Raw genomic sequence first — 24701 nt, 5'->3', positions numbered from 1 at the left:
ATGTTCCAGGTGCTAGAAGTTAATTGCATCACAGCTAGCCAGACAAACTCAAACATTTCCAACAGGTCTGAAAAGTAAGAGAGCTTGTAAGAACCCTGAAGTACACTAACTATACTTGAAAGCACTAGTGAACAACTCAGATGAAAATAAAACAAGTGCTCTGGGAAAAAAATTCCTCATATTTCAGAAAACAGCTTCTGGATTTTTCTTTAGCTGTAAGTCAGGATGATAAATAGTTGGCAGGGGAAGGGATCCAGATAGTTAAGAGCAAGCACTACTGGGTCAGCGAAGTTACATTCTCTATGGCAAGAGATCATCAAATAACTAAACAGTGCATTTTGTTTTAAAAATCTCATTAGGAATTCCCTGCTTTCAGAAACAAAAAGGTCAACTCAAGTTTTCCTTAATCCTTTGGCAGAAGACTTCTGAGGCTCCTGCATTCTTCATCGGCAATTAGCTTTAGGAAAGTCCTGTGCCTCAATGTCAAAGGGGGGGGGGGGGGGGGGAGTAACTAGCTTGGGAATGAAGGGTATGAATCACCAAGAGCTGCCACAGAAAGGTCATGCAGCACATCTTGTTTTGTAGCACTGGTCTGAAAATTCCACATGTTATCAATTAGCAAAATCAGCAACCAAGTGGTGGGAACGCTTACAGCAAACACTTGAAAGAGTAAAAAGTAACTTGTACCATTCATTGAAGACCATCACAGATGTAGAAAGAATTTGCCTTTACCAAGACTAAGCACAAATATGGCAAATTGAAGATGTTATATGCCAAAAATCTTACTCATGAACCTAAAAGTTTAACAGAAAGTCAAATTTGCATGCACATGATGAATATGAATCTCACTGCATAAATTTAGGCCAATTATTGATATACAGGAAATCCAGCTGAAACACAGCAGACAAAGCAACTTCGCCAGTCTATACATGCAAAGCTTCCTAAAAAAAAAATCACAGCCTTTCCCAATTTAGGCTTTCCTTTCTCAGGCTATTCTAAACCACCACGACTTTGGTAAGCATAAACCAAAATTTACCTTTTAGGTATCTTCCATCTTTTAGAACTAGTTGCTACAAGGCACTTCACACATAGCCCTATCTTTCTTTCTCATAGTACTAATGCTGAATATTGCCCTGCCAGACATTTTAATCTTCTACTAAGATATTCGTTAATCAAAGGTTTAACCAAAGAGATTTCAAAAGTAACCTTAACTCTAGACATTGATCACACTCACTGCAACCCATTCTGAAAGTTTTAGAGATCGAATTCCCAAAAAAACCCTCAAATACCTTTCCCCTGAATAACAAAACATCAGTCCTTTATGCTTTCCTAAAGAACTGGAGGAATCTACACTTTCAATCACTTTTGTGCAGCTTATTATTTATCCTCACTAAATAAGTATTGAAAACTTTCTTACTGAATAAGGCTTAAGACAAGGCAAAAGAACAAATCTCAGTTTCCTGCCATTCCTACACTGGTTTCGACAGATTACAGAACAGCCCTCTATGTCCTGGAAGATGGACTAGGCTGAAGCTACTAAAGTTAGTTGCTACCCAACTTGGGTTCAAACTGCATTCTTTGGATAAAAAATACTATTTACTTTGCTGTCATGAACCATTATACAGGGAGATAAATATTTATCTAGTTGTCCAAAGAGTAACTTTAATAAAAGTATTCTGTAAACAAGTAATGACTCACCTGACCAACGTCTGATTGTGCAGATCCCACACTGCTATGTTCCCATCACTACAGCAGGAAAAGCACACCTTGGAGTCAGGGCTGATAGCCAGAGCATAGCAGGCAGGGGCTGAAGATGTCAGCTCTGCTTTTATACGAGGAGTTGGAGCTGCCAGGTCCCATATGGATAATGTGCTGGCTTCCCCACCAACTATGAGGGTGCATCCATCAGGCAGCAATTTACAAGAGCGGATGTAGTTATCTCTGTTCTGTACAACACAAATCACATCTGTTATGTTAATACATGCTTGCCAATAACAACCACTGATATGATTCTGACAGCATCCACATTTTAAATAGGGGACTATTTTTCCAGTACCAAAGTACAGAAAAGAAACTAGCAGACGGTTTTAAACGCCTACATCTCATCACTAACCAGAGATTGCAGCTGCAGAAATTAAACTACAGATTTATATTGCCACGGTCTACTCTGTTTTGAACCTGATGAATGACAATGCTTCCATCTCATTACATAAGACAGAGCCAAAGTAAGCTTCCATTTGTGCAAGTGCACTCCTTCAGCTAATATCACCTACACCATAGGAATATTCCTGAAAAAGCAAACGAACTCTCATTTTGGCATTTAAGAAACCATTTATGAAAAAGTAGTTCAAGTCTCATGCTTTTGAGGTTTTGGCACTTTCCTTTAAACACTATTTTGCATTCACAACTTTTAAGTAAAAATATTGAAAATTTTATAACCTTACTCATCTTAACTTGGATTTAAACTGGATTTATACTTTTTTGTTCAGCATAATTCTTATTGTATTGATATTAATGGTTTCACATTTGTGATGCAATTGCTGACTGAGAAGTACTATAGGGATTTAAAGGTGGAAAAAATTTCAGCCTTCACTCATGACAAGCTTGACTCCGTAAGCGTATTGGATGTCAATTACTCTATACGAGCTGCCCAATTAATACGGAAGAGTTCTTTAGAAGACAGAAGAATAAGATCTGTAACTCAAAACAAAAATACACTATAGGAAGTCAACACTATGTTTTACTTTTTCTTATTACACTGAAGGAACAGTAAGCTGTGTGGTAGAAATGCTGGCTGAGTTACTGGCAGCCACACAGCTTCATAACTTAAATGAAGGCAGTTAAGACTAGTGCATCCAGAGAAATACCTGTCACAAAACAGAATACATATTCAGCCATACTTTTACTACTAGACAGCTACCATGGGGACAGCAGTAAAGGAAGGGCAAAGACTTAGAAAAACACATTTATTTTGATCAATACTTAAACCAATATTATTTCATTCAGAATAGATATTGCTGAACTTTACGACATTAAGTCTTCTCAGTTAACATTTCACTTATTGGCCTCTTTCCAAATGCCTACAGTGGTTCTACTGCCAGAAGAACCTTTTGTTGAGGATCAGTGCATAAAAATTCTCAGCTAACTAGACTACTGAACTCCATTCTGTCTGGAAACCAGTAGAGGTGAAAACAACCAAAATGCATAATATTCAGAACAGCAACAAAAGTGTAGCAAAACTTAAAGTGACCTTGATACCTTGTCATATTATTTCATTATACAATTGCTATCTCCTTAAAAAAAGTCACTTCTGGCATGAGTTAAACACCTTGGAAGGTTCTGTGTAGTTCTGTATAAGCCTGGCTATATTCCTTTTAAACTCATGCAGCAGGAAAACCATGAACATGACTGGAGGGGTGGGGGAGAGAGGGGAGGACAAACACACACAGGTACATTGTTTGCTCAGAAGTCCTATCTAATACATTATTTGACCCTTAATGATAATAGTTATCCCTAAACAAACCAGGATTCTTCCATTGTAACACCACCTGTTTAGTAAAAAAAATGGACAGCTAAAGCAGGAAACAGAACTGCCTGCTATTTCCTTGTAATATGAATAAAATCCAGACAAGGACAGCTATTTCCTTATTGAGTCTCCAAGGAGAAGTTACCCTTGTGCATAAGTTCCTGTTCACTTACCAGGCAGTCCAGCTGAGAGACAGGGCTCTTGTTGCCAGGCTGGCTGATATCCCACACTTTGACACAGCCCTTCCCACCCGTGTACACGTGTCTCGTGGGGTTGCTGATAGTAACTGCACACACGACTTCCCCATGGTTCAGAGTGTTGATCTGACGGGCATGGCGAGGGATTCCTGGACCGATGAGAGCATCGGGAGGGAAAGGTACAGGCTGCATCTGACCATCTGCAGTAACGTGAAAGGAGTATGCTCTTTTGGGGGGAAAGAAAGAAGGGAGAGGAAAAGAAAAGAAACATTAACCAGTTACACTGCTAAAGATGCATAAAAAAACATAGTATTCTGCAATTGCTTTCTTTATCAATCTTTTTTCACATAAAAATCAAAGCTACAGTGCCAAGTAGTACAGGCCCAACCCCTGACCAGCCACTACATTTGCAGACTTCTTCCATTGGACTTGCACCCATTGCCCTGCAGTAGAACTAGCCCTGGTGCACAGCCAATATTAAACTTGTGCTTTATCTATTTCTACACCTCATCTTTAACATCAGCATTAGCAATGCTCACATGCATCTCTTTCGAGTTGGGAACTAGCACTTTAAACTGAAAACAAACATGTAGAGTGCACACACACCTTTCATCAGAAGACTGATACCATCGTCTCTTAATTATGTTTTCCTGAGTAAGTATTTTGGAAAAGCTGAAAGGCTCAGTTTCCCAGGTACTTTTTGGCACTTGTGTAACATCTCTTATTTGTATTCACTGTGTGATTTTAAGTATATGAAAACTGAGGGTTAAGGAAGTGACTATCAGCACTGAATAAAATAACAATAATAAATGAATAAATTAATAAAGCACACCTCCCTGCGGACAGGAGTTACACAAGATATTTCTTTGCGTTCACTGTGATGCCTGAAGTCAGCTCTACTCAAGGACTAGGGCCCAAAGAGCAGTAATGAAGCTTTCGGGTTTAGGGTTTTCAAATAATGAACATACTACTGCAAAAAGGCTGCTGTTTGTTACAATGGTGAGATCTTTTTTGCCTTTTAAAGTGCGTACATAGTTCACATTTTTAGACATTCCTGTCACTTTTACAGCATTCTCCAAGAGCCCAAAGTGAATAAAAATGGCAAGATATGAGTTCTTTTACCACTGAACTACCCTTTCCCTAGTGATACTTTATTTTTCTAATATATTCTTGTGTTCTGAACTGTTTTTTTTTCCCCAAGTGCACCTTCCCCAGAAATCTTAAGTCCTTGTTACTCAAGTTAAAATCTAGCATTGCTTCAGTCTCCCCCAGACACAATATTAGATGGTTCAACTTCACTCTGTTCTGAACAAGTATTTTCAAAGTATTTTATTGCACGTTCCCAAATATTGCACATTTTGGAAGAACAGAATGAGCAAGAGGCCACGATCTGTAATAGACAACATAATGTACACCTGGGGTCCTTTCCAACTGAATACGCCCAGGAGCAGAGCCAAACAGGAGATGTTCCTTTAAAAAGTACTTAGAAGAAAGCAGAGAAGGCTTACTCTACTGTTCTTTCATACAGAAAAAAAGAGTAGAGAAACTGCCCCACACGATATCACTGCTCTCTCAGTAGAGAAGGAGAAAAAAGGCTGAGGACCAAAAGTCACTACTATTAACCAAGGAGAAGAAAGGAAGAGTGCCTGCACATGCAATTCCTGCACATCATTCCTGTTTCATGGTCAGACATGTGAATTGAAAACATGCTCAGAGAGTATACAGAAATGGAGGATGAGCAAGCATGAAAGATGACAAATAAAAGGAATAGGAAATGCAAGATAAGGAATAGGAAATGCAAGATAAGAACGGAAGCACAAAGTTGACTCCCTCATGACCATACAATCTGCACAGCATATCAGATGTAGTTCTTCTCATGAGACCCTTTCCTTTTTTAGGATACAGAATTACAGCAATGATAAAGGCTACACTAGAAAATCTGTACCATTTTTGCAAAGAAGAGTAGAGATAAAACTGTCTCAAAGCAGTTATTCATTAAATAGATGAGACAAAGGATGGGAGAGGAAACAGAAGAGGAGCAGCAACGAGACTGCTCAAGGCTGAACAACTGCTCAGGTCCAGGTACAGAATCCAGCTACAAAGTCATTGCACTTAAGAGGCTGGAAAGCACCACCCCATCCTAGACTACAGATCAAAGCCAGCTGCAGAATATTTGTTAGCAATAACAGTATACAGAACCACACAACTTTGAAGTTCGCCCATGTTTTTAATTACTGACAGATGAAAAACAATTAAGCAAGGATTAAGCAATTTTTCCCATCATGATGAGTAACACACCTGCACTTCCCCCCCCCTTTTTATTAAAAAAAACACATGTTACAGAAGGTTATACCTTAAAGGTACTTTTCAATTCACAATATTTTAAGAAATCTGGTGCTTTGAAATGCTTCTGTGCATATACACGTGTAGCTTCTCCATTCTTGGCTGGAATGGGAGGAAGACAATAAAATATTTTTCAAGTGCTTCACGTATACTGTACCATTATGGGGACTTTTATGCTCTGGAATGCCAATGATTCAACCCAATGTATTTTAAGCACGTATAAGTTTGCCACGTTAGGTATGCCATATTCAAAGTGTGGTTATATACACCATATTACTACTTTCAGTTTTACCATCACCATCAGGCATTTGCTTCCAAGATTAGTCAGCACTCGGGATGACTGAATCTGAGGGCCTAACAGATCAGCCACAGTTTCACACAAGTCAAGACAGCTTTTGCTACAGTGCAGATTATCAGCAATTCACTATGCAAAGAAATAGCTACTCATTGCAAAGTCCCCTACCAACATAAGCACACAAAAAACAAAATGCTCCTGTTTGCTTGACGGTAAGTGGCATGTCAGGCTAACACAACCACTGTTAACATATGTAACTTTTCTTTACTGGCACCTTTTTCTTTGAAAAACCTTGCATCATTTGCCACACTGACACTCCCTAGATAACGACAGCTTCCATCTTCAGAAGAACGCAGTACTAGCGGCAGCAGTTCAAATGACTATTTGCAGCTCCATCACTCTCTGTTACTCTAGGCTACCTCTCCATCAGGTCACCACATCAGACTGCCTACTCCTCAGCTTCTGAGGAGAGCTATATTGCCAGGACCATACCTAAGTATATCGAGGTGTGCATACATATAATTGGGAAATGACTCAATTTTTAATGCACTAAAGATATTCACAGGCCTGAATCCTTCAAATTGTTGTGTATTTTTGGTCGCCCAACCCTAAAGGGGTCAATATTTAGTTAATTTTAGTAAGTTCTTGAGTTCTCTAGAGCCTAACTTGAAGACTTCCCATCAGGCACCCCTTGATCTCCCAGCCTCCCTCCTCCTCAAACAGCTATGCACATTTGAATTCCATGACACCACAAAACTATCATGTGCATTTTTGTCCTTTTAAGAGGATCTTGCAGAACTCACAGCTTACACCAAAAACTATGTTTTTGTCCACAGTACTCTGTCACTAAGAGATGACTGGGTTCCATAATTTTCCACCTCTGCTGAAATGGTTTCTAATATATTAAGATAGCCCCTCCTCATGTTGGGTTAATACACACAGCAAAGGAAAAGAGTTCTTATGCAATGTCATTATAAGCCAACATGAAAAACATGAAAAACACTAAGTAGATATTAGCCAATGACTATATTTACACTTATAACTAATTGTATACTATGAGAATATTTAAATAACGCCTAAGAACTGTACTTTCATTAAGAACAAAGGATAACCAAGTTTAGACCAGTACAGAATAGTTACAGGACAAATTTACATGTCTCTTATTTAGGGGGGATTCTGAGAAATATATACTCTGTATACTGTCACCTATGATTACATCCCCTCTGAATAAGAGACAGGCTTTACGATCCATTCTCCTTTTGATCTATTGCATCCAAAGATTTTCTTCTTCTTCTATGCCACAGAAGCACTGAGAACCTGCAGAGTTCCTATTACAACCTAGCAGGTTGTAAGACTAAAAAGCTTTTTGTAAGACTAAGAGGCAACACTGTTTACCAGCTTAAATCTGGTAATTTTGACCCTCCAATTCCCAAGTTCAAAAGTATGCATCCTCTGACATCTGAGGAAAGTCCAGAATAGCTTTCTCTTCTTCAAGGAGATTTTTAATAGAGGAGTCTTCCACGTGAATTTATTCCTCAAGAATATGGCAAATTGACTAAACTACCTACCTCTTAGCTCCTCTGAGTATTCAGATTAATATAATACATGCAGTTCTTAAAGTACCATGCCATCAAAACAAACAAAAACCCCCAGCTGCCACTTCATCCCTCTGATTCAAACAAAAATAGCACAGAAATACCCAAACTGCAAAACACAAAAGCAGGCAGTTCCTTCTGTTGATGATTGCATTTTATTTTCAGATCTTCTTTGTACACCAGTTTATTTTTAGTTACAGTTATCGCAACAAACATTGAATATCTTTGAATATCTGAATATGGTATTTTACTATATAGAGCAAAATGTCAACAGTTAGTGATCAAGGTATTCATATAGGACTAACAAATCCTTTTAACTTCATAAATGGCATCAAATCATTCTATCCAGAAGTGGGGGGTTTGGGGGGGGGGGGGGGGAACCTGTTATTCTAAAATATAGCAAAATTAGTCTTCCTTTAAAATACTCCTCACTATACATTCACTAAAAAAACAAAGATCAGGAGAATTGAAATCTTTTAATTTTTTGTTTTAAGCAATCTATTTTACGATTCCAAAACTGTATACTATTCCTTTCTGAAAAACAATGCTATTTGAACACAGTGAAAAGTCAGCTTATAACTAGAATCTGCAGAGTTTACATTTACCAAATGAAGTCTTCCTTTTCTACGAAAATGAAAACTTTTATTTCAACTCTATCTGATGTCTGTCTGTAACAACACTTCATACTCCAAATAAAAGCAGATTTGGAAAAACAGAAAAATACATTTGTGCTCATTACTACCATTACTTCATAATTTAAGACACCAGAGAGACACGACTGTAGGCACAAGTCTCACCACTAAACTGAGATATCCAGGCTCAGTGCACCATCCAACTATTAGAGGTTGTGGTTCACATCATGGAGAAATCCACAAGAACATTACTTTAGCATCTGTAGAGGAGTAGAAGCTAAATAATTACTTCACTAGAAAGGCTATACAGAGCAAAACACATGAATACAGCACCACACCAAGAAGTTATAGTTCAGTGCATAGTTAAACGTACTGAAGTGAAAAAAGGACAGAGTGCAAAACTCAGACACCACATGGTCATGTCCAAAAATAGCACTGATTTCAAAGACAAAAGAATTACTGATTAGGTGATGACTCAAGACAACTTGGGAAAAAAACACAGAAGAGCTGCTAAGAAACAAGTAATGCACTGGCAGCAAGCAATTGTGAAACAAAATATTAAAACATACTTTATGCACATTCATACAGCCATATATCGAGTCCCTGTTCAAAGTAATTACTGAACAATAGCTGAGAGAAAACAAGTGTAAGATCACATAGCTTCTTCAAAACAGTGCTGTCCATGACCTGAAATATGAAGCCAAACATACCATTAGAAGGATGAAAAAAGTTAGTGATAGCCAAGAAGTGATTAGTCAAATGGCAAAAGGCATTAACAGCAACTGAAGACAGAAAATTAGGTTATGGGTACACAAAGGTATCAAAGTAATATCAAAATCCTGAACAGCCTCAGAAAAGGCTTAAAAATATATATATCACCTGCAATCAAATGCCAAGGCTAGCTCATTTGTATAAACAAGAAACTGGTTAAGACCCTTCAGCTTTCTAGATTGCTGCATGATTGCCCAATTCCCTCTGTACCACTGCTAACAAGGTTAGACTCCGAAGAGAGCAAAGTTGTCACTCACATTCAGAAACATAAAAGGATGGTGATAAAGACCTACATTTAGTCAAGTTACGAAACAAAGCAAGTGACAGACAAGCTTTTCAGACAAAATTCCCTTGATAACAGGGAATAAACAAGCAAAAGCAGGCCCAAGAGGCTAGTAATTTTTCTAACAATCTAGTCATTTATAGAGATCTTGGAGTAAACAGGGGTTAAAGAAAATTGTGTGCTATCAGACATGCCATTCCTTTGGAAACAGGGGAACTTAAGGTTCTCCTGGAAGCAAGGCTGAGTGAAAGAAAACAGCCCCAACATAATAACCTGCAGCAATCAGCAGACACATACAGCTGGGGATTCAACAGTTTAATCTGAAAACTTCTCTCTGTACCACCTGTAACAAGGCTCAAACTACAACTCCACAGCTCCTTTATAACAAATTCAATGCAGCACACTAACTGGTCTCTAGGATAATGCAAATTTTGAAATAAACCAATAATTCCCCTTTAGTCTGCCTGACTTTAATAAATGTAAATTGTATGGCTAATACAGGAGACTTTCCTAATGTGAGTAAGAGATACTTTCAAAGATGCTGCAGGTAGTAGAGAGCATCCAGGCAATTGTAGTCAAAGAGAACTAGAACAAAGGCGATTCCAAAGCCATCAACAGAAAGTAACAGTTCAGCTTCTGGCTTTTTAGGTTTATCTCACAGCTAAGGCAAGCAAAGAAGTTGCTTCAGAGGAAAAAGACTGAGCCAGTCCAAGTAATGCAACTATAAAACGTATTACTGAACATATCAAATCAAGTGGAGAGTAGGGAAGTATCAAAGTAAGTGATCTAAGAAGCAGTATGAATAAAATGCTGAAGAGACTACATAAAACAAACAGACCAAATTAGATATAAAATATCAGAATACAAAATATAAATGTAAACATGCACTGGTTTTATGCCTTGAATAGTGCAGCAGCTAGAACCTAGCCTCCTTCAGAGCAGTTCTGACTGAACAAGAATAGGTTTTCATAGCTTTTAAAATATAATATTTCTGGGGTTACTAATGAAATAAAAATTATTGAATGTTGGTGAATACGCTGGTTTAAAAGTAAAAAATTACAGCCAAGGGATTTTTTGATTTCCAAAAATATTTTATATAAGGATGCCAAATTCTAGTTAAGTCAGCAAGAAGGCGTTTGGCCCTTAATAAAGAGAACCTTTTTTCAGGACAAAGCATGTTCCTTACTGTACTAAATTTAAACATACCACCATCTGATACATAACACCAACTCACAGACCCTTCACTTCAGTAATCCCATCAACATACCACCAGCTTTTCTTTAAGTAAATTCAGATTTAACAGGTTTCTCACACTGCCAACAGATAGCTAAGTCTGTTCTCAGAAGCATGGTGGATAATGACGAAAACACATTTAGGATGGCTTTTCCAATGTAAGAAGCCTGCTGTTTTCTTAGTGCTATGCAAAAAAAGAGTAGGAGAAAACACATGCTTTACTGCCTGTAATCTGGTGTACACTTTTCAGGATGCTGGAATGATTGACGTTACAACTTATCACTAGGTATCAATGGGAGGTCAAAAAACAGATACACAGAAATCTGTGCATGTGTGTAACTTTCACCACAGTAAGTGTTTCTTATAAAGTTAGAGTATCCTAAAAGTAAGTTTCTGAATTTTTCTGAAGCTGCAAAAGGAAAAGTGCAATCATACAGGCAGGCTTCACAGAAGCCTCACAATGGTTTGGCACGGAAGACAGTATGTACCAGGAAAACCCAACATAGGAAGCACAAAATGTTAAGTGGTTTTCAAAATTATCTTTGCACCTAGTTAAAGAGAAACCTATATTCCTGCTACTTCCTGTTGAAAGAGAAGAAAAGACCGGATGTCAAGCACAAGGGACAAAGAACAGGTTCTAAAGGAGTGTCCAAAGCTGCTATAATCCTCTCTGCTCTTCCCTCCCTAAGGAAACAGATTAGTTGAATTTACAAAGTACGTTCTGTTTATACTTGTATAGACTAGTTGTCCAGAAATATATATAAAAAACCCCCACACCCTCAGATGTAAGAGTTCATGTACCTCCATGACTCTACTATATATGGGTATACTTAGTCTCAGTCTACCATAGCCAAATTACGGAAGACCTCAACATACGCTGTTTCGGTGCCAGTATTTTAACATCAGTAAGCCTTAGCATCACAGAAGTAATTTATTCAAGCACCCTTTCACCAGTAGTTAAAGCACTTAAATAAAAAGAAACTGCTGTGAAAGTCATCTTACATCTACGCACCACCCACTGCACAACTGTTTCCTTATCCTTTTCCTTTCCAGCTGCATACTTTCACAATGTTTTTAAGTGCTTGCTCCGTTATGCAAGGTGTGCATCAGCTGCCAAAGTAACTGCTTCAGATACCCACTGTGATCAACAGTTTCAGGCTCTCACGCCTGTTAAAACAGCTGCCAGACAAGGAGTCTGTGAATTTGCATTATACATTTATATTCACTATAGTATGAATTTTAGTTTCAATCTGTTCTATCTTACCCATTTTACCACTGTCTATTACTTTACAATTCCCTTAGCTTCTTCTAGAAAGGAAGAAGTTTAAAAAAAACCACCCACCCTCAAAGGTATATCTACCTTCAACAGCTTTTCTCTAGAAATAAGTAAATGCACACCTGTTTCTGGAGATGACAGCTACCAGTTGAGAATTTACATGCTACATTCCTTATCAGAAGTCTAAAGCAATCTCTTGGGAACAACCGAGACACTACTCCCTTTGGAATTCTTGTTCACTGACACAAGATAACTTTATGCTCTCTAAATGTTGCAGACATTACCAAAGTGTTACTTACGGTTTTCCCCCAGGAATCCCTGCTAGATTTGGAGGAATTCCAGGTACTCTCATGTGAGGAGGAGGATCAAACCCAACCTGACAATGAAAAAAATCAATTAATCTCACATTTGCAATTTCTCATTTAACAAGTCCTTTTTCTTCACCCCCAAAATGCTATGCATTTAAACAAAAAGAAAAATTTAATTACAGGATTAGACTAGTAGATGTAATTTTGGGGGCAGGGGGGAGTATTAAAAACAAGAGATTTTCCCCACGCTTACTTCTGATAAAAGTATTCATATTCAAATAGAAAACCAGTAACATATATCAAGTATCCACACCACATAATAAAGCATAATACAAAGATCCTTGAGCTAACACTAAGCTAGCTCCTCCGTTGGAGGCCATGTTGTGTTGGCACGTGGCCAAATCAGTGCTCTTTAGCTCATGACAACTAGCACTTACACATGCAGACACAGCGCAGTGCTCAAAAGCAGCTCCAGGCCCCAGCTAGAATCTCCATATCATACTGCACCGCACTGTGTGGGCACATCAGCTAACAGATCTCTCACTGAGCTACGCTGCAGGGTACACACAAATCCATCTACAGCTTAAACATATTACATAGGCTCTCTTCACATGCTACAGTTCCATTAAACTTGTATCCTGAATAAATATGTACATCAAATAATCCAAACAGGGATTCTGGACTAAATGCACTTTTTTTTTTTTCTTCTGATACAGTTTACATGAGTTACATTTCTTATTGCTTTAAGGAGAGCATATGCTATCTAGAATTTCCACTTTTTCAAATAAAAGCCCTGTTTTTCAGTTTGAAAAAGCAGCCTTATCCTACGATAATGAGGAAGATGACACAATCTTGCAAATTTACAAGTAGGTAAATCTGTGCATACATAAAGCTGCCATCAAGCTCATATGTTTGCAGCATCAGGCCTTTACGTTATTCTGCTCAATAGCAGCAATGACTACCATGTTCCATTTACTTATTACACCCACAATAGCAACAAGGACTATTCTTAACACACCTTATCACAGAGCTTCAAGACATGTACCAACCAACTTCTCATATTGATTTCAATAAAAAATGAAAAGTCAGAAGTAGATAAAAAGACTTCTATGTGCTTCAAGATTAATTTGGGGCATCTGTACAGCGCACAAATCTGATTCAGTAAGAGGAAAACAGATGTCCAGAGCACCAATGAAGTGCTTTGTAGCTACCAACACTACCTTTTCATTTAAAGCATAAATAAATAGTTTGGCATTTACTAATGATCCAAGGCACTGATGAAGGTTAACGAAAAAGGAGACATACATAAATACACTGAGATTCTCTGTTTTCAAGGTACAAATTTGTTTCTCCAGGCATGCAGCAAAGTGAAAGACAGTGAAGCAGTCAAGCCTCTGGTGTTGTTATAACTTGGGAATCTGACAATGTTAAATGAAGCATGTAGCTCTTCTCAGTGAACCACAACCCACAAGACTGAGATTGCAAGCAACGTATGGCCTACCATAGGAGATCTTCCATAAGCAACCACAGCAGCTGCAGCAGCACTCATCTGGGGCGACATATTGTGCAGACTGGCATAGGCTGCCCCTGGACTGGTTAGCTCTCCATTCATGCCAGCATGAGGTACCATTCCAAATGGAGCAGGGTACGGTCCAGGTACTGCCAAAGGTGTCCGCAGACCTGCAGCTGCAGAAGAATGAAATCAAACAACTTTATTTTTATTTCCCTGCACACAGAGGAAAACAGTCCTTTTTTCTATAGTACCTAACCTTCCCCCCTCTACACACACTGCCAAGAAACATTGCCATATTTCATCACTACCACCTCCTTTTACTCAGTGTAAATAAGGCCCACTGAAGTCTGAACTTGCTGATTACTTCTAACAATCTCTACTAGCATTGCCTATTTCCATCTTTGTAATATTTCCCTGTTTACATTAATCGCTCCTTTGCCAAATTAAGCAGTAAAGCTGACAGACACGGTTTACACAGCTTGTGTCTGAAGCAACTGCGCTGTACCAGCCTGAACAGCAAAAGTAAACTTCACCCTGCATTTGTCAAGATTTACACTGCAGCAAATATTAGTAGTCCCAGACAAAGACTGGAAAAGAGATTGCATTCAGAATAAGCACTAGAAACTTCTGAGAAGTCCTTCTATATTGCATACGCTCTCTGGATTATTTGTAAAAAAGACAAAGTAAACAAAAGAAGAACATAAGACAGAAAGGTATTTGAACTCTTGATAATCCAAACATCTGCTTTTCATCAAGCTTTCTCTTATTATCAGGAATAAAGCAATACACTTACTTAACATTCACATAGAACTACATATGTAAAAAAGATTAATGCTGGAACCACAAAAACACAAGAGGTAATGCATTACCAGCTTGGTTAACCAGAGGGTCCATTGTTGGAGGCTTGCCAAGGCCTGGACGAAGTCCTGGAGTTGCACTAGTGCCTGGGGTTGGCACATCACTTCGAGGAGTTGGTGTGCTGGATTTCAGAACAGGCGTGCTGGCTTTTTCATGCTGGTATCATTAAACAAATAAGTATTATTTTTAATCCAGGCCATATTACACAATTTATCACAACAGAAGCTGGGATGCTGGGCACCTACTACCTACTCCCTCAGCCAATTTTCATAAATCCACGCAATGTTGACAGCATTAACTTGCGAGAGAGAAACGCTGACCTTTTCTATTATTGCCAGAATTAAAATAAGCACAGAGATGTAGAAAGTTATTTCTCCTTCCTCCATTGACATGAAAAAAACACATGAGCTAACTTTTCTTCAGGACAGTAGTGTATGCAACATCAATTTATTTCAGTTTGCAATCATTATCGTCTCAAATGTTACTGGACACAACAGATTTAACTACAAAAGCAAAGTACCACCATAGTTGATGATATCAAAAAAAAGTGATACTCTAAGGGTTACAGAGAATCTGACCAAATTATTAATGATTCTGCGGAAAGAAAATTTTCAGAGAATAACAGTTTATTTAGAAGAATGTAAGAGTAGCCTGGAGAACTTCTTAGTGGCTATGTGCAGATCTACAGAGGAATTAAAGCATAAGTTATTGCTCAAAAAGAAAGCAATGCTTAAGCAAATCTTGTGTGTTATGTAATAAATTTGAAACTTGTTTGATATAAATGCAAGAAACATAAGAAATTAGCATGAAGCTGAAGTTATTGCTGAGGAGGAAGGCTGAACAGTACTGTAAAGATCGGGGAGAACAGTAATCAATTCCAGCTTCAAATGTTTAAAATATGCTTTCTGCCAAAAATTGTTGCAGGGCAAGGAAGAAGTAGACCTTACACGCAAAAAGGAAATTTCTCTGGACTACAGACTGCTTATAATATTCACCAAACTCATTTCTTTGGATTTCAGGGAAGTGGAACTTCCTGAAGAGGCTGTAGATGCTGGACTGCTAGAGGCATCCTTCTTCAGCAGGCGATTTTTATCTATACCATTTTCGCGTGGTGAATGAGCAGGACTTGCCCGTGGGGAGGATGGATCCTAAACAACAGGAAAGAAACAACGGCACAGAAGCATGTTATGGGTTGATACACGAAGAGCACTAAGGAGTTGGGGGAAGGAGGGAGGGGAACCTAGAAGAATTCAAACAGTAAGTTCAAATGAAGAGACATTTTGTTGTCTTTACGCAAAAAGGTTAAAACCCTTTTTTGGTTTAGTGTAGACATAAATAAGTGCATATAGTAAGCAAACTGGATTTATTTTAGATTACATGTAACTGTAAACTGTTTCCAAGCATAGAGATTGCTATCTAAATAAACATAAGTACAATCTAAAAAAAGTGTGCACGACAAGCAATAAGAGCAAGATAGACCAGGAGTAATAGTAATAAGTTTACACAGTTTCCATAGGTCCTCCACGTACTGCTAGTGAACACCAAAAATTTCAGTAATAATCTTGCTTAGGCAATATACGCTTTCATCGTCTCTACCTTCAGAGGAAGTGATAGAGACACATGCTTTATATGCCATAATACCTATCTGCTACTTCTTTCTAGATACCAACTGTAATTGCATCACTACTTGCATCTTCAGAAAAAACTAAAATCATCTCAGGTAATTATCTTTTTCTCTTTCAGAGGCACTCTCTGCTTTTACTTTATCCTGAAATAGCCTACCCAGCAAGCTACAAAGCCATCAAAGCGCTGCAGGTTCTCTATGCTCTTTCTGCTCACAAGAATAGCAGCAGGGAGGGAGGGAGGGAAGGAAGTCCTCACAAGAGGGCAGTAAGTCTGTTGATTGATTATGGAGCAGTATCATAATAACCAGGGCTTCTGAGATCATTCCCAAATCTCTAGTTGGATACCCATTTTTCTACTTGGCTGACATCATTTGGGCACTTGGAGCTGCTAGATACACTTCCTCTCTGTCAGCCTCTGTACCTGTGCTTTTTAAAGAGCATCAGAACCTGTTCTGGCATACTCAGGCTTCCTAAATTTTTCTTCAGCTGTATGAGATAAAAGACAAAGGGGAAGGCCAGTCCCTCCACCTTGATGCCGCTGCCAAACTTCTATTCTGAAAGGGGGGGGGGGGGGGGGGAAGGCTGTTATAAGTGGCTATGGTTTAGGAAAATTTTGCAAACAGAATTTGGGACAGTTTAGCTGGCTTCATTCTAAAATAGATAAGCATTTGTGGCAAAAGTTGTCTTTAAAGTAGGAATTTAAAATATTTGTAATTTTAAAGCCACCAAAAGTGTTATTAATACTACTGCGAATAACTACAAGGTCAAATATTGTCTTTCCTTTTCATTTAAGGACAGTAGTTTAAAAACCTCAGCCCTCCACCTGCATCTCACCACAACTCTCCCCACCATAGAACAGCTGTGAAATGTTAGAACACAACTGCTGAGAGAACAGATATGGATAAAGCAGCAGCAGAAAAAGCAGAGAGGGCAACCAGATAAAACAAGGAGAAAGATACAGTAACTGTGGTATTAACAAGAAAGGAGAAGTTGTGAATATTTTAATATATCCACAGAGTGTTTCTTTCATCTAACTAAATGCACTTTTCCTTTAATGTTTGGGCAAACGTTAAGACTACAAAAATGAAAAAAAGTTACCTCATTGGATACATCTACAACCAAGTTATCGTCACTCTTGTCCCCATCACTGTCCTATTAAAAATAAATAAATAAAATTGTTCATTTCAATTCATACATTAAGAGCCTAGAGAGAAAGACTAGGCATCTACTCAGACATTTTATTGTTTTTCTTAAACAAAAAGCAAAGAGCCTTTCTTTACTTACTATTGATAGGGCAAACAAGATGAAAACAGGAACACAACAGCTTTCTAGTGCTTTAACAATAAAACCTAAATGAGGTAGGACTAGTTTAGTGCCAATCTTGCCATCGGTCAGAGATGGTCCAAAACCCCCTCTTGATTACAGTCAAACAGTGTTATCACTACTATTAAAAAAGAAACTAACTCTATTCATCTGCTATTTAATCTTATGAAAATTATTGCTTAATGTGTGTACCAAAAAAACCACCAAACATGTCTCAGAAAATTCCATTAACTTGACATTTGGTTTATGAATCAATTCCTCCAAAGTGATAGGACAATTTTTTTCCTTCTCCAGAAAGGAAAGCTTTGAAAATAGAAAGTTCTGGGGAAGAGAAAAGTCCAGAAATGCCAAGAGACTTCAACATTTCTGCCTAGCAAAACCAAAACACTCCAACATTCTCAAACTGAAATGTTTTATTGTGGCTTGTCATGGTGAATTTTGACTCAGTTTCACTTTAACCACTGTTCATCTGGGCTGTCCTAGTGCCTCAAGGAAGCTGTTACTTAAGTGCCTTATGCTCCTTGTCTCCAAAATGGGCTGGGATCCCCATTGGACATATCCACATGATAAATTGTGGTCCAGTGATTTCCACCACCATGGTGGCTCAACCAGAGGGGAGACTTAACAGAAAAATTAAGGGAATGACAAAATTTAAGCTTTGCCAGGGGAAAGTTAGACATTTCCAAGAAATGTATTTTTAGTTAAAAAGTTTCTAGGAAAACAAGTCAGACATGCAAGAGACTGCTCAAATTGTCCATGTCTTGAATTAAATCAGCAATGCTTTCAAAGTATCTGGGCTATCACACTTAACTCTGGCAGCCAGAAAAAAAAACATCAGTTCCTTCCTTTAACTCCAGGATGTAAGTGTTAAAAGAGCAGGGGGTTTCACCCCTTCCCTTTTGCTTTAGCAGCTAAATAGTGCTTTTAAGAAACACTGCAAGCACAGGAGGCCCAAAGAGTGCCACTGGAGACAGAATGGTGGCTCTATTTGTCACTCAGGAAGTTGTCCAAAGGGTGCAACAGGAGGAGAAACAGGGAAGCTCCAGACCCAGGTATTTGCCACCACTTGAAGAGCACGAAGCAAACAGAAGGCGAGAATAGGTTAGAACATACCTGAGCATGTCAGAGACCTGCCTTAGCCCACTGTGGGGGGACATTTGTTCACCAGAAATGCTGCCCTTGATGAGGGCATAGTTACCAAGCAATGATTAAATGCACTCAGCTGATTTTCTCATGTGAAATAGAAGTTACTGGGATTGTTAAAGGTACCTCCTATAGTTATTTATATCAGAAGATTCTCCTCTAGCTAAATAAACTTACAGATTGAAACTATCCAAGTCACATCAAAATTTGAGTCAGAACTCAGAAAGGAAAATTGTGAATTTACTGCCTTATTTCCAAAGCAACAATTCCTACCACTCATTTATCCCCCTTTTAACAAAAGTTGTTCCTCCTTGGCCCTCCAAGGGACACTTCTAAAAAAGCTGGTAATCAGCAACTCCATGTTTGCAGTTTGAAGTCAAGGAACCTTTCAAAAGAGAAACCTGTTCCAGATCAGAATAAATCTGAAACTTTCATATAGCTTTGTTTTGCTCAATTCTTTATTTTGTTGGTGACTTTACCTGTAAAATCCATCTCAAGAAAACAACACGCAAGACTACACATGTAAAACGTGGGTTAAAAAATAACAAAAACCCTATTTCTGCAATGCGATATCCTTTCCATTCTTTTCCAGCAGAAATGAAAAAAGCAGCAAGATTTAAGTTTTTATGCAGCTTGAGCATGCTTAAACTTTAACTATTTAAGATGAAAAATAACCTCAGAATTTCAAGGCCTCAAAGCTGAGGGAGTAGCATAGGGAAGTTTGTCAGATACTTCCGTAATCAAAACTAGTTTTTTAGAAAGTGGTGGAAATAAGACTCACAAAGCTGCAACAGTAATACAGCACCACAACATGCAGAAAGGGGAAAGTAACCCAATCTGCTGTCAATGGCTCCACTGCTCAAGTGTTATTGACAGCAGGCCTTCCTGCCCACAGATATCCTGGGTCCAAGTGGAAGAGAAATTCCACTTCCAGATATTGATGAAATATAGCAGCACCTCATTTTCTCTTGGGTTTCAGTAACCAGCAAGTAATTAGCGATTAAAGTTATTTAAAGCAGACACTTCAAACCACACTAATACTATGTCAAAGAATAACTTCATTTGTTAGATTTAAATTCTACTTTTCAGTACTCTTTCAGTTCAGATCAGCCCTATTCTAAGGCCTGTTCAAGTATCATCCTGTTACTTGGCTGAGCATTTAGACTTGAACTTGAAGCCTGCCTGTGAGGTCCACGTGGGCCACTGCTCTACTGAAGTGCCCCTTTGAAATGGAGAGATAAGCAACATTTGTCAAAATGCAGAAAACAAACTGCACTTTTTGCTTTAGTTTGCTTTCTACTGAAACTGCCATATCAACAAAAAAACTTCAGGAAGATGGTACAGCCCTCAAAATGCATGCAATTTGCTCTAGTAATTACTACTCAACATGGTAATAGTTAATATCAGAAATCTACTAGCTTCCCCTCTCCCCCCCACCCCCAAAAAAGTCAACGAAAAACTCCTATCTCCAACAAACCAGCAGCACAGTAGCAGGTTTACAGCAACCCAGAAAGGATCTTTTGCTGAAACTTAGAAATGGATCCTTCGAACACTTGTGAATCAAAAACAGGTACTCCTGGCTTCTTCTTGCCTGTTGAGGAGTATAACTTGGCAAGAGCCAGAACTACTGAGTCGCTGCTCTTTCCACAGCATGAATAACGGTCTCTCTGGCACATATATTCATGTACTACATCAGCCATATGAAACCTATTGCCTTGTTCTTCACAGCTCTTTCACTCTTCATACACACACTGTATCCGCAAACAAATTAATCAGTTCTTTGACATGGATTTGCTTACATAGTGGCTGGAATCCTTATCATCCACCTTTCTCTTTTTGATGTCATTGGTATATTCAGGCCCATTCCTGCGTTTATCTGTGCTTCGTAGGCTGTCCGGGACCAACAGAGAATTACTCTGTAAAGACAAAAAACAAGGTCAATCAAAAAAATTCCTTTCAAGATTCCTTTGTATATGCCTAAAAACGCAAATTGGCTGTGATAGATGCTTTAGAAATGTGATACCTACATAGTCTTTCATTCCATTCCATTTAATTCAACTCAAAGTCCTCCAGGCAAACATGTATAGCTTCATGCATTCTAAAGAGCAAGCTTGGCTTTTCATTACTCAACTTACCAAAAGTTTATTTCACTTGTCAGTCACCAGCTATTTAACTACTTAATTCAACTGAATTTATTGTTTAGGAGAAGTAGACTTGCTGTTTATTCACAAGCAGGCAAGAATGATTTTTTTTTTTTTTTGTATTTACAGACACTTAATAAATACAATCTGATTGCTTGCTTGTAGATCATCATAAATAAACACGGCTTTAGTATGTCTACACCTGCAGGAATGGAGATATATATGGCAACATGCCCTTTAACTCTTAAATAACAGGTAACTACTAAATAAGGTTATCCAGGACTCATTTGTTAGCTGTGGTAAACTCAATGGGATGCTTTCAACAAATTTACTGCAAACAAAGATCAAGTATCTTTACTGCCAACATAACATTCACTAGTGTGAAACTAAGGCTAAAATGTTGTTTAATCAGATTTGGTCTGAAAAACTGAGGCCAGACACACAAAAGACAAGAGCAAAGACTAATCTTTTCCTCAAACTACATGGGCTACCTTCATTCAGATATGCTAAATACAAACTGTTGACCCAAAAAGAAAGGCATTTTAGACATTTTTCAGTCACATGACAATTTGACATGCCTGCATTCCCATCTCCGTTCCAGCTAAAGCATTAAAACATGTTACAAAGAGTTCTTTTAAGTGCAGGATTAGCATATGCAAGAGGGCAATTTGTTCAGTGATGTGTTAATGCTGTGAACAATGCTGAATGAGTTGAGGAGAAAAAAGTCCTTTCACAAAGACCTGGTAAGCCTAGTTTCTAAAAGCCGAGTACATGCTTACATAAATAAGTATATGCTCATATAAATACCAAGTAAATACATATTTACATGTATGCATGTATATCCCGCAAGAGGAAAGCCTAATACCAACATATATGCTATGGTATACATGTAAGCCACAAAGGAAATATTTGTGTCTACCTAGGAGCCAGAGAGGTATTTACTCTTAATATATGATGAACGTACACTAATAGGCAGCGAACTATGCACTGAATGGCTCCCCCTTTAAAACCTGAGGACACCACCATGGCAGTTTTAAAGCACTCTAACATTAGTGTTCAGTCCCAAGGAGAAGAAAAACAAAAATGGGGTACATAAAGCAATCTGAATCCTCTTTTTCCTACTTCAGAAGCTGCACTTTAAAGCCAACTCTAAATTCTTTTATTCATGACTATTCAAGCTACACAAATGCCAAGGGGCTTACATAAAGCATATAGGAGGATCTAATGAAATTCAGTATAAAGAAGCTCAAAATAATGTCTTTACCATGATGTTTTGTAGCTAAAAGGTGGGCTTGTTGGATCACTGAGCTAATTACCTCAATAAATACAGTCTGAATTTAACCCCTCATCTCCTCCCAAATGCACAAACTCAGGGATTCACTGTTTTGGATACTTAAACCTATCTCTAAGGAGAAACTCAATACTTATTTTAATATTGAATCCATAACATCTATAGCAGGAGAACATGTTAAAAAAGCATGCTGTCAATTCCAACTTGACCATAGATGTGAATACCGCAAATGCCTTTTATAAAAAGAAAGTCTTTAAGAAAAACTTCCCTTTACAAAAATCATACAAAGACTGTTCCACTGCTGAAATGATTATAATAGAATAGTCAAATGTAGTAAAGTGAATAAGTGAGTGTCTCTTTGAATTGCTGAAATTAAGTGACAATAATGGAATGGTGGCAAGGGGGCAGCAGCTGTGAAGAATTTAGCGACCCTATTTGAAGTTACTACATAAAAGGTGCAGGTAGCAGCTTGCAAACTTTGGCATAAAGTACATGTAGTTAACAAGAATTTTTTTTTTTAAAGTTATGTTCCTTTCATGCAAATACTTGGATAAGAGTAAACATGTGTCTACCTAGATAATGCCGACAGCATTCTGTACAATTTGTCTGCTAGAATTGCAACATATCTAAGCACTCAGAACTCAGACCTGATTTATATAAAACACAACAAGCAGGTAAACACTCACACACTGTCAGTTCCTGTAATACTCATTTATTACATCTAAAATCATCAGCTACAGTTAAAAAGCAAGAATATGAAACAGCCTTTGGGATGAACGCCTCTCTTCTGAGGACCGACTGATCAGGAACACCCAAGACTTACAGTATCTGGAACACGTTGGATAATTTCTGTATATCCTATGATCTTCCAAAGGCCAAATAAAGATTCTTTGGTCTGATTTTTCCTCAAAAGCTTGAGGGCTAACCTATCATATAAATATTATAACAACAACTCCTGACAAGCCTATCCTGCAACATCTCCCCCTATAGACATTTATACTGGAATAACATTGCTTTTCTCTAACTTATCAAATCTGTATAAGGCACTCTTCTTTGGAATCACAGTATCCATGCTAAAAGCTATTATAGAACAACTTACTTCACAACAGCTGTATTGACAATTGCAAATAAGCATTCTGTTACTTGGGCAAAATGGATCATTAAACACAATAATTAAATAGATACTGGTTTTGTTTAAAATTTCCTTTTAGTCCTTAAAAACTGTGACCAAAATCAGATAAAGTACAGTTTTTGATTAAAAATAACTTGCTCCTGTAAACTACTATTGTAATTGAAATCATCAATTGTATAAGATTTCAGTCAACAATATGAAGCTATGCGTCCTTATGAGTACTGCTTTTAGTACATCCAGTACTTTCAGTTGGGATTGACATCTCCAATATCAATCACTTTGTCTGAAAGATGCAAAAAATTGTACATATATACATATAGTTCATTTCCTCAAGAGAAACTGCACACCAGTTTTTGTTTTGTCTTGCTTTCCACAGACTAGACTCATAATTGAGGATAATCCTTGCTTTTATACTAAGAACCTAATTTATTAGGGATTACCAATATGTCTGCAGACCATGCATCTCAGATCAGAACAAACGATTAAAATCCATTTTAAGTAAATATTTTTCCTCCAGTGATTCAAAACTTATTTATTCACCTGAATCCCCATCTTCAAATAAGCCTTGAAAGAAGAAAAAAGCTTAATGTAGCATTACTTCCTGTCAGTGTTACCTGACTGCATAAAGGCTATATAACAGGCAATTCAGGGTCTCAAAGCGACTTTGCTGACAATAGAATTCAAACACTGAAACCACCAGCAGCAAACATGAAAGGAAAACTTAGTCATGGATGCACAGAGAGGAGGCAGGTTCCCTAACAGGAATATAGCGCACATTATTCAAATGCACTTCCTTGGCTGCCATGCCCATGCCCCTGAAGAACTACTTCCAAACCACAAATATGCGTGTCAGAAGTAGAGGCTGGGAGTCCACAATACCTCAGTTAGCCCCAGTTACAATACAGCACAGATAACTCACTAGTACATACAGCACTAACAGTTAGCTGTATGCTGATCACTACAGCAATTAAATAACAGAATTTACATCACATCTGTGTGCGTGGTTCAATTACACCTGGTCCCAATTAAGACTTCTCCGGTGCTGGGTTCCCCCTTATCCCTCCCTCTCCCAAACACGCACACTTACACATGCTCTGTGCTTGGCCATTCACTGACTCACAGTACATCTAAACCAACTGCAACCACCAGCCATTACAGCCCGGTATGACAGCTGACTCAACTTGCACTTGTCTGTATTGCCAAGAAGGGCTGTTAC

At 38.1% G+C, this 24701-nt stretch overlaps 1 protein-coding gene across 5 annotated transcripts in view; it reads right to left on the bottom strand.

Annotated features, from left to right (window-relative positions):
* Positions 1–24701, bottom strand: part of LOC135324456 (transducin-like enhancer protein 1) — a 77035-nt gene that overhangs the window by 2201 nt on the left and 50133 nt on the right. For 4 of the 5 annotated variants that reach the window (XM_064500898.1, XM_064500894.1, XM_064500895.1 and 1 more), the window contains exons 9-16: positions 20721–20837; positions 17554–17607; positions 15826–15978; positions 14842–14986; positions 13961–14145; positions 12451–12527; positions 3700–3949; positions 1699–1946 (exon numbers count right to left, since the gene is read on the bottom strand). In XM_064500898.1, coding sequence (XP_064356968.1) covers positions 1699–1946; positions 3700–3949; positions 12451–12527; positions 13961–14145; positions 14842–14986; positions 15826–15978; positions 17554–17607; positions 20721–20837 — 1229 coding nt within the window. The remainder of the gene's footprint in view (positions 1–1698; positions 1947–3699; positions 3950–12450; positions 12528–13960; positions 14146–14841; positions 14987–15825; positions 15979–17553; positions 17608–20720; positions 20838–24701) is intronic. The other variant, XM_064500897.1, reaches the window with a different exon arrangement.

This window comes from Dromaius novaehollandiae, chromosome W (assembly GCF_036370855.1).
Source record: "Dromaius novaehollandiae isolate bDroNov1 chromosome W, bDroNov1.hap1, whole genome shotgun sequence".
Classification (NCBI taxonomy): domain Eukaryota; kingdom Metazoa; phylum Chordata; class Aves; order Casuariiformes; family Dromaiidae; genus Dromaius; species Dromaius novaehollandiae.
This window is presented reverse-complemented; position numbering and strand designations above follow the sequence as displayed.